The sequence below is a fragment of the Suricata suricatta genome, chromosome X (genome assembly GCF_006229205.1).
Source record: "Suricata suricatta isolate VVHF042 chromosome X, meerkat_22Aug2017_6uvM2_HiC, whole genome shotgun sequence".
Classification (NCBI taxonomy): Eukaryota; Metazoa; Chordata; class Mammalia; order Carnivora; family Herpestidae; genus Suricata; species Suricata suricatta.
In genome coordinates, this window is record NC_043717.1 from 110,358,819 (window position 1) to 110,369,189 (window position 10,371).

Below are 10,371 nucleotides of genomic sequence, written 5' to 3' on the forward strand. Positions count from 1 at the left end.
TGCAGTGCAGCCCAAGAGCCAAGTATCGGGGAACTGGGTGGGCACAGATCTGCTCCGGCACCGCCAGGCTCCTCTTCCTCTTCTAAACGCCTGTTGCATGGTGGCTTCAGATTCAGCTCCAGTGTCACTTCCTTGGGCAAGGCCACACAAAGCAGTGTTGTGTTAACATTTTGCCCACAAAACCCAATACGACCTACATTTTACAGCTTGCGTGTGCAAGAGGGCATGCACACCCACACAGACTGGCTCAAGTAACTGAAAGAAACACTTCACAAAATGAAACTTCTCTGTACTACCTGAAAAGCACTCTGATATTTTGTATTCCATTCTACTTCATTAAAAGAGAAAGAGCGAGGCGCCTGGGTGGCTCAGTCATTTAGGCATCTGGCTCTTGGTTTCGGCTCAGGTCGTGATCTCACTGTTCATGAGTTTGAGCCCCACATCAGACTTCGTGCTGACAGCCTGGAGCCTGCTTGGGACTCTCTCGCTCCCTCTCTCTCAAAATAAATAAACATTTAAAAGAGAGATAAAGAAAAGAAGAGACGCAGAAAGACGTTGGTCATACCCACTACATGAATTTGGCTATTCATCGACAGTTTAACACTAACAGCAAGGCGCTGATCGTCCTCCAGACCTCCCTGCATTCGTCGCCACCTTTGCTGGCTCCACTGGCAATGACCTTCCACCTTGACCCACAGTGGGATCTCTCAGCAGTGCCAGGGTCTCCTGCTGCTCCTTCTGGTGGGTAACCCTTCCCCCTCTGCCACTGCTGGGGAGAGCTGTGTGTTTTTTTCACTTGATAGATGAGCCTGGATGACCAGCATGAATGCAGGCGTGTGAGGTGGCTGCGTCGGGGCTTATGGCCAAGACTGTCTTTCAAGGATGGAAACCCACCCTACCACCCACATTGTGATGTTGGGGCCCACGAAGGAAGCTATGGCCATGCGGCTGGACCTTGGGCCCCCCACATCCATTTGAATCCTCGTGTTACACTACTGCCTTCCTCCTCCTCCATACACAACTCAGCATGACCCAGAGAGACAGGCAGCTCTTGGTCTCTGCTTCCTCCAGGCTTAGGGGAAGCGAAGGTTTGTATGCCACCTGCTGTTCTCTGCTGAAGTTTTCATATCGATTTTAACCATCTTCCACATACTTATTTTGACAATAGTATTGACCTTATGACTTTTGTTACTATCTGAGCATTGTTTCAAAGTATTTGAATACCACTAGGTAAAGCCCAAAGTATCTTTAACATCTTCGAAAAGTTTAGTTTTGTATCAAACGAAAGTATCAAGAAAATTCTGATCTTAAAATGTTAAATAGCTCGTTGAACAATTATCCCCTTGGACACGGAAGCTGAGAAATGTACTTGTGTTGATATTTTCCCTTGTAACTTTCAATCCTGCTGGGACTGCAGGTTATACAGTACACCGCTTAGAAGCCCTTCCCATCCTTAAAAGAGAAACGGTCTCATTCTTGACCTGGAATCAGTGGCTCCCTAGCCCTGCTCACCCGGGCTGTGGTTCCAGAGAAATTCCTCCTCTTCTTTACCTCTGCACACCCTTCCCAGAAAGACTCTGCTGGAGGCCCAAGATTTCCCCCAACAGCCCCTGTGATGACTCAGAACACCCCAGACTGTCCAGGTCACTGCCCCGAGAACTAAATACTAGCTGTGGGGATGTCCATAATGGAACTGCTGCACTAGAAGTCCATGGGAAGTCACCTCCCTCTCTAGGCCCCCAATTCCTCCTCTGTGTGATGGAGTGATGCAGAGGGGCTCCCAGCTCCGAAGATCAAGGGCTTGCCTTGTTTCTGGTGGTCTGGAATAGACCTGCACTGCAGTGGGACTGGACCGGGGCAGCAGGTGCCCACGAGGTGGGTGCAGGGGAAAGTCACAGTTCAGCCTCCTGGTGCCATCCGTGATGGGACTATAGAGAGGGGCAGTAGGTGGGACATAAAAGGCAGAGTGCCGAGGCAGGTGCCGGGGGAAGGGGTGTTCCTTGGGGAGAGAGCAAACCTAGAATTCCTTGACCTCATAAGGAAACAGCTTGGATCCCTATGGGGAGGGGTGGCGTGGCGGAGGACTGAGCCTCTGGGACAGGGGCCAGCACTGCAGAAGAAGGCTTGGAGAGGTACGCGGGAATCTGACCTTGCCAAAACTCAAAATTCCATGAGGCAGCCTCTGAGCGTCTCAAGCCCAAATGCCATGTCTTTCCTTGCTCTGGAAGCCGAGCAGCAAGCCCCTGCCCAGGCTCTCCCCTAGCCACTGCCATGCATTTGTCTGGGGACCCACACACCTCCTCCTCTGCCTATTTCGGGAGACAGAGCAGGCTTTGCCTGTACTCAAAAACCCAGCCAAGCAGCAACTCTTCAGAGGGTCCTTGTGCGTGGTCACATCAGGACCACATCTCTTCACCACTCCGTGTGTGGCTACCTCTTCTCCACCCCATGACTCACAGAGAACTGGTCTGTGACCCTGACCAGCTGGACCTAGTAGCCTGGGTTTGACCAGAGCTCTTTAATTTGTCACCAGCTGTCATCTGACATCAGACACAACACCTCCTCTCCCTATGCTCGCAGTTCCCGGCCTGCCTAGGGAAGGGCACAGCAGTTGGACCCACTGCCACAACTCCGTGAGTTGGCTTCATTCACAATAGGATCCTTACCTACTTTCCAATCTCCCCAGGGACAGCTCTTTATTGACCAAGGCCCTCACCATTTCCTCATGGCAGTCCACGCTCTTCCACAGGCCTTGAAGCCCTCCATGGTTCGCCCACACCAGGACCCTGGATCGCTGTCTTTGGGGGCCCCCTCTGCGCTGCCACGGGGCCTGAAGCCCACCCAGACCCAAGTACTCAGAGCCAGCCAAGCGCCTGCCAGGCTGCCTCCTGGGGCGACCAGGGGGGCAGGCATTCCAACAAGAGAGAAAACCCCCAGCGCCCCAGGTGGATGGCATGGTGGGTCAGGCGTACACCCGCCGTCTGCGCGCCTCACTCGGCCCTTTGCCAGTGCCCATTGGCACGCCCAGTCCTTCGCAAGGCTGCTTGCTCCTGGAGTGCGGGCGGCCTCCTGGCCCAGTGCCCCATTTCCTCCCGAGTGGAGTGGGGAGGGAGGGAGGCGGTGGGGACCGCGGGACGGCGGGCGCAGGTGCGCAGGCCGGGATCGCGTAGAGCGGGAAGGCGGGCCTGGCACAGGGGTTCTGGAGCGGCCGCTTCCCTGGCGTGGGGCACGGGCGTGAAGCGCTGGCAGCAGCGCCGGGCCTGGGACCCGCGCTCTCCAAGGGCTCGCTCTTAGGATCGGGTCCCTTCCCGCTGCTGCAGGGGCGGCGGGTCGGGGAACCCCAGGCACAGGAGTCCCGGGTAGGGAGGGGGCTGGGGGGCCGTGGGGGCTGAGGGGGCCGGGGGAGGGGGGTGGTGCGGGGGATGCGGGGACAGGACGGAGCCCACGTGACTCGGGGAGCGCGAGCCACGCCTAGCGCCTCGGTCCCGCGTGGCTTTCCTGTCCTGGCCGGTTTCTGCCGGTTCGATTTGCGTAGGCCCCCCCCCCCATACCTCCTCCCTTCTGGCCGTGACACACTAGCCGGTGACGCCTCTGCCGCTGACCCCGCCCCGCTCCCACGTCTCGACGAGCCCACGCTCTCTCCCTTCACGCGCAGGCCCAGCTCCCCTCTCAACTCCCTACGGAACCCGCCAGTGGGTGGTGTCTCCAGGCTCGCTGGCCCCGCCCCCTTCCTGGGGCGCGCGGCCCCGCCCCTTCCCGCGGCCGGTCGGGCATGCGCAGTCCAGGCTTCTGCGCACGCCCCGCCCCCCTTTGCCTCTAGCCTATCCCGCCCGTTTGTGGCGTCAGGGCTCCTCAGGCCCGCCCCGCCTGCTCCCAAGGCCCAACGGATCCGCACCCATTGCTGCTCGCGCTCCGGCCCCGCCCCGCACAGCGCGCGGCGTCAACAGAGCCGGCGACTGTGACGCGGGCGTGACGCGGGCATGACGTGAGTGCCGCCGCTCCCGAGGCACTCTCTCTGTCCCCGCCGCGCTCTGAGGCAGCTGTGTCTCGGCCCGCGTCGCCAGGCTCCGGGCCGCCCCCGGGTCCCCGCCGCCCGCCATGGACGACTACGCGGGCCTGTCGGACGCTGAGCTGGCTGCGGTCCTGCGCCAGTACAACATCCCGCACGGGCCTGTCGTGGGTACGCGGCGGCGGCAAGCGGATCCCCTCCCCGCCCGCCCCCGGGCTCCCGGCCCGCGCCCCTGACCGCCCCGTGTCCCGTGTCTGTCCAGGTTCCACCCGCAAGCTCTACGAAAAGAAAATCTTCGAGTACGAGACCCAGAGGCGGAGGCTCTCGCCCCCGGACTCGTCCGCATCATCTTTCACCTATCGGTTCTCGGGTGAGGCCCCCGCCCCAGGGCTCCACCTGGTTTTCCGGGGGGACGGGGCTTGGGCGCCAGGGAGGCCGGGGTCGGATGGGTGCGGCAGGGGCGCCGGCCGGGAGGAACGGGCACTGGGGGAAGGGAGAGGAGCCTCGGGGGCAAATGGTCCCGCCCCCCCCCCCCCCGCCCCATTCAGACTTAGACTCGTCCTCGGTGGACTCGGATATGTACGATCTGCCCAAGAAAGAGGACGCCTTACTCTACCAGAGCAGAGGTAAGGCCGGGGTGGGCCGGGCACCCAGCCACCTTTCTTGCACTCCCTCGGGGACCCTGGGGTGGGGGGGAGCGGGGGACCTGAGATCTCAACCCCCGTCATCCTCAGCAGCTCTAGAGGGGCGAAACGATGCCACAGGCCCCCAGATGGGATTTAGATTAGGGCCACTGGGCGGAGGGGGAGACCCTGCCGTCCCCTCTGCTACCGCTGGCCCCCACCCTTTCCCAAGGCTATGGTGATAACTACTACGAGGCAACCTACTTGAGCACCAGGACTTACCGGGAGCCTGAGTCTGTGGGTGCCTCGAAGAGATTCTGCCAGCCCTCAACCTCACTCTCGGACGCCGACACCTTTCACCACCAGGTGAGCTGGCTGTTGAGCACTTAGGTGCGACCTGAGGGCTCATAGCTGCGTTCGGATGAAATGGGGGCTGCTGGGTGCAAACGGTGGCTCCCGTGCCTCCAGAGAGGTGTGGTCCGCAGCTGCCTTCCTGGTCAGGACCGGCCTTTGGGGGGCTGTCAGAACTGTTAAGAATAGAGCACTTGTGGGGCGCCTGGGTGGCTCAGTTGGTTAAGCATCCAACTTTGGCTCAGGTCATGATGTCACAGTTTGTGGGTTCAAGCCCCTTGTCAGGCTCTGTGGTGACAACTCTGAGCCTGGAGGCCGCTTTGGATTCTGTGTCTGTCTCTCTCTCTCTCTCTCTCTCACTCCCTCCTCCCTTCCTTCAAAAATAAGTAAACATTGAAAAAAAAAAAAACAGACTAGAGCACTTGAGACATGCCTTAAGGGCACCCTGGTCTGGGATCTAGCTTTGAGCTCTTTCTCAGAACCTTGGAGCAGAACATAAAGTGCAGGCAGCCAGGACATTTGGGGAGCAAGCGACAAAGCCCTAGAGATACAAGGCTTGGAACTCAGTAGAGTCCCAGGAGGGGTAGCGTCTGGGCCTTTAAGCACCGATCAGAATAGGCCAGCTGTGGAAGCTCGGAGCGAGGGATGGGACAGGCGGCACTGACCCCGCCTGTCAGTCCCCTTTCCTGATTCTCACCTACAGGTGCGGGATGAGAGTCTCTTCTCTCCTGAAGAGGAGAGCAAGGACGGGTGAGTAGGAAGGAGGGCCAGGCACTGGGGCTGATCAGACGCCCCGGCCATCATGGCTCATCCACTCCCCTCCGCTCCCCCCCTTAGGGAGCGCCCCTCCTACAGCCAGGACAGCGCCTACCAGAGCATCGTGCACTACCGCCCTGCTCCCAACGCATCCAGAGGCTCCCTGGGCTTGGCCTATTACCCCACCTCCTCCTCCACCTCTTCCATGTCCTCAGCTTCATCCTTCCCGACCTCGTGGCTCACCCGTCGTGCCATCCGGCCAGAAAAGCAGGCCCCGGGGGCTGGTCTGGGCCAGGACCGCCAGGTCCCTCTCTGGGGCCAGCTGCTTCTGTTCCTGGGCCTTGCTGCCTTCCTGCTCTTTGTCTACCACGCCTTGCAGGCCAGCAATGGCAGTCCCTTCTGGATAAAGCCCTGAGGGTCTGGCTTCACGGCCACCTGCTCTCAGACGTTTTGGCTGGCTGCCTTAGTAGTGTTTGCTGGGGGAGGGGGTGGGTGGGGGCTTTTTTGTGTGTTCCAGCTTGTGAGTCTCGGCCTGGCCCTTGTGCCAGGCTCCTCTGGACCCTTCTGGATCCTGCTTGCCTTTGACCCTTCGGGCCCAGCAGGGCAAGACTCTTCTCCCAGAGGAGAACATGGTTGTCGTCGTTGCATGCCTCCTGTCCGTTGTCATCTCGTTGGGGGGATTAACCAAAAGCCACCCTGACTTTGTTTTCGTGGACACACAATAAAAAGACCATTTATTTTTAACGCGTGGGCTCTTTCTGCTGGGTATGGGTGGGGCTCCCCTGGCCGGGGGTCTCCAGAGTTGGCATCTGGCTTTGTTGCTTCTCCCTTTTTGCTTTGGCGTTGGGGTAGGGATCGCACACTACCCGTAGGCATGTTTGTGCTTGCAGGGTTCCTGACCCCTTCCCCAAAGCTGCTGTAACTACTTAGGACAATAACTGTGCCACTACCACGGGGCACGGAGAGCCCACTTAGAAATGCAGGCGGGGGTACACGCCCAGTGCTACTTACAGATGCTTTAACTGCGAAGCGCTGACGACCGGCCTCAGCAGCCGAGGGCCGGACTGGAGTCTGTGTGCTGGGGTCTCTCCCCCCAGGCTGGCGGTGGGGCTCCTGCACGCGCGCCGAGTCGCCTCCTGGCTTCCGCCCGGTCCAGCCCCTCACGTGGCCATGCTGTTGCTTAGCGCCAAGCTTCCTGCGGGGGTGGGGGTATTTCATAGTCTTCAAAGTTTACACACATATATATACATCTTTTAAGGATTTCATACACCCAACGTGGGGCTTGAATTTATAACCCTGAGATTGAGCGTCCGTAGAGCACTCTACCAACTGAGCCAGCCAGGAGCCCCAAAGTTTACCTATATTTTATTTATTTACCTATTTTTAAAAGAGAGAGCACAAGTCAGGGAGTGGAGGGAGAGGGGAGAGAGAATCTCCAGCAGGCTCCACACTCAGCATGGAGCCCAAATCAGGACTCCACGACTCTGGGATCAAGACCTGAGCCAAAATCAGGAGTTGGATGTTCAACCGTCTGAGCCACCCAGGTGCCCCTACATACAGTTTTTAAAGCAAGCGCTTAGGAGACCCTGGGTACCGCGCTGCGCTGCCAGCTGGGGGGGGTGGAGGCACTCCAAGCACTCAGGTGGCCTCGCAGAGGCAGATCCCCCAACGGCAGGGTGGGGCCGGGCATCCGTCCCTCACCTCTGAGCAGCTCCTTGCTTGGGCAGGAGGATCTTGGATCAGGGCTGGAAATGGGATCCCCCTGCCCCTTGCTCCTGGCCATTTCTTCTTCCGGCATGCTAGCCTTTCTCCCACATGTGTGTGTGTTTTCTTAACAGCGTACATTTAGAATTTGTGGAACAAAATGAAAGAAATGAATACTTTCTCTTTTTCTCACCACCCCCACTGCCTCAGCCTCCCTGGTTTGCTCCAAGCCACTCCCACCCCGGCTCACCACCACCTCCTCCCTCCCTCCCCTGCTGGGGCCCAGCCACTTTTGGTGAGGACTCCCCAGGCTCCCTGCCTCTGCCCCTTGCTGTCCCAGTGCCAGCGCCTGGCTGAGACCTGGTTGCTCCATGGTGAGCGGTGGGCATGGACACAAGACCGTGCCTCCTCCCTGATGACCAAAGGGCCTGATGGTCAGATCAGTGAGCCTACGTCAGGTCATCGGTGCACCAGGAACCCCGAGGGGCACAGTGATGCAACTTTCATCAACTGATCTCCAATCAAGTGCTTTGAGGGATGCCTGGGGGGGGCTCGGTCGGTTGGGTGTCTGACTTCGGCTCAGGTCATGATCTCAAGGTTCGTGGGTTCAGGTCCAGCTTGGGTCTCTGTGCTGACAGCTCAGAGCCTGGAGCCTGCTTTGGATTCTGTGTCTCCCTTTCTCCCTCCCCTGATCACACTGTCTCTCTCTGTCTCTCAAAAATAAATAAATGTGGGGGCGCCTGGGTGGCTCAGTCGGTTGACCGACTGGCTTTGGCTCAGGTCATGATCTCGCCATTCGTGGGTTCGAGCCCCGCGTCAGGCTCTGTGCTAATGGCTCAGAGCCTGGAACCTGCTTCAGATTCTGTGTCTCCCCCTCTTTCTGACCCTCCCCTGCTCATGCTGCCTCTCTCTCTCTCTCAAAAATAAATAAAACATTTAAAAAAATTAAAAAATAATAAATGTTAAAAATTAAAAAAAAAAAGTGCATTGAGAGGGGGGCCTGACCCTGCCTGGGGGCGCAGCTGCCCCACAGGCACTCAGCACCCGGGCAGAGAGGTAAGTGAAGCCTAGCGGGCCCAACACAGGGCCTGGGTGTGTGACGACCCTCTCTAGGCCTCTATCTGTCGCAGGAAAGGGGGAGACAAGGTGTGCTTGGTACCCACTGTGGTTTCTCGGAGGAGAGAAGAGAGGAGAGGGAGGGAACGGTTCTGCCCATGTGATGCCATCTCCCCGTTTCCATTCATTTATTCCCCAAAGACAACCTGCACTCACCTCCATGTGCCAGGTAGAGAATTGCTGAGGACTCCCCCTTTGAGCCTCCTGCCCTAGAGCTCAGAGACACCCCTGTCATAGAGAGTCTCGGTAGCTTGGGAGGCTACTGGGCCTTCCCCAGGACTCCACCTCAAGCTTGGCCCTTGCGTACCCCCACACCTCTCCCAGTGCTCGGAAGGCTCTGGGCCCCCGCGTACTATCGCACCCTTCTGTAGCAGGCACCCGAGTGCTCTCTGCTGTTCTAGGGGCCCTGAGCCTAAGGCTGGTGATGGCTCCATGTGGCCCTGCTGGAGCACCGCACTTTAAGGCCTCCTCTTAGTGCTCTCTAGGACTCTCGGACCACCTCTGGGAAAGCTCCCACAGGCCCCGCCTCCTGAAAGTAGCCTAGGACTCCGGAGTCGGCACACCAGGGCAGCTGGGGTTCCAGGATTCCCACTACCCAACAGCTCACCATCCTCTTTCCCCTTCCAAGAGTTCCTGAGGTGGCCAGAGGCACATCAGGGGGGCAGTAGCTGCCTGCGGTCCAGGGCACAGTGGCTGTGCTGGCACAGGGGTGTCACCCTGCTGGGGAAGGAGAGGCCCTGGCACCGGGAGACATCAGCAGCACCCCAGGGCAGGGACAGGGAGGAGTGCCCTACAGACTTGGCCTGGAAGCAGTGCTCCTGACCCTGACCCTCCAGCACGGGCGCCTGATATGTCAGGGGGAAGAAGAGGACCGCACTGGGCAGACCTGGGGCTGTGCCTGGCCTGCCCCACCGCCCCGCAGCACAGGCACTAAGCAACTGCAGCCAGAAAGGGCGGCTACCGGGCCACGTGGTCCGAGCACTGAACAGCTGTCCCCCCAAAGACTCCAGTTCAAGGGGTGCACAGTCTGTGCCTCCATGAGCAGAAACTACCCCAGTATTAGACCTTTCTCTCCTGAAGCAAGTCACGGAGTGAAACCCATGGACACAAACAGAGATGGTGAATGGGTTTTATTTTAGTTTGGCCAAACGGCCCCCCGCAACTGGTGGCAAAACCTCAGGAGAGCCTGCCACCAAACTGAAGCTTAGGGGTTGTACAGGTGATGGCAAAGAAGAAAAGGTCATTTCTGAGGTAATCAATCAGAGGTCCACAGGGGAAGTGAAGCAGGTGCACAGAAGGGAGAACTTTGCAGTTAAAGGGTGGGATCTAGCAACAGTATGGTAGAATCTAGCAACAGTATGGTAGAATCTAGCAACAGTATGGTAGAATCTAGCAACAGTATGGTAGAATCTAGCAACAGTATCTTAGAAAACAAATTAACCTTTAAGTTATAAATAATGGGTTACATCTCAGGACTTCCAGACTTAATTTCCCAACCATTAATTGTTCAAGCAGCAAAGGGTTGGAGAGTGAAACAACGGTTGGCATTTTTCCATTAGGCTCAGCTTGACCTGTGAAGGGTCTTACACCAGGCCTTAAGATGCTAAAGGATGGAAAAGTGGCCCTACATCCTGACTGTTCTGGAAATGGGCGGGGCTGCCACGCTAGGCGCCCTGGGGCCAGTCCCTGGAGACACCGCCCACGCAAGGCAGGCGGCACCCAGGTGAATGAAGTCAGGCCCCACCACTTCTGCTGGGCATGCTGGCCAGGGCACCCACAGAAGAACAGCTCCAGAGCTGAGACAGATGAGCT

The 10,371-nt window shown here is 58.3% G+C and overlaps 1 protein-coding gene across 1 annotated transcript; it reads left to right on the forward strand.

Moving 5' to 3' along the window:
• Window positions 1-3,968: 3,968 nt before the first annotated feature.
• Window positions 3,969-6,483, forward strand: EMD (emerin). Its single transcript, XM_029929982.1, has 6 exons — window positions 3,969-4,180; window positions 4,272-4,379; window positions 4,558-4,635; window positions 4,865-4,998; window positions 5,687-5,733; window positions 5,821-6,483. Exons 1-6 carry the CDS (start codon window positions 4,099-4,101, stop codon window positions 6,152-6,154), a joined length of 783 nt encoding a protein of 260 aa, XP_029785842.1. The 5' UTR covers window positions 3,969-4,098; the 3' UTR covers window positions 6,155-6,483.
• The last annotated feature ends 3,888 nt before the right edge of the window (window positions 6,484-10,371 follow it).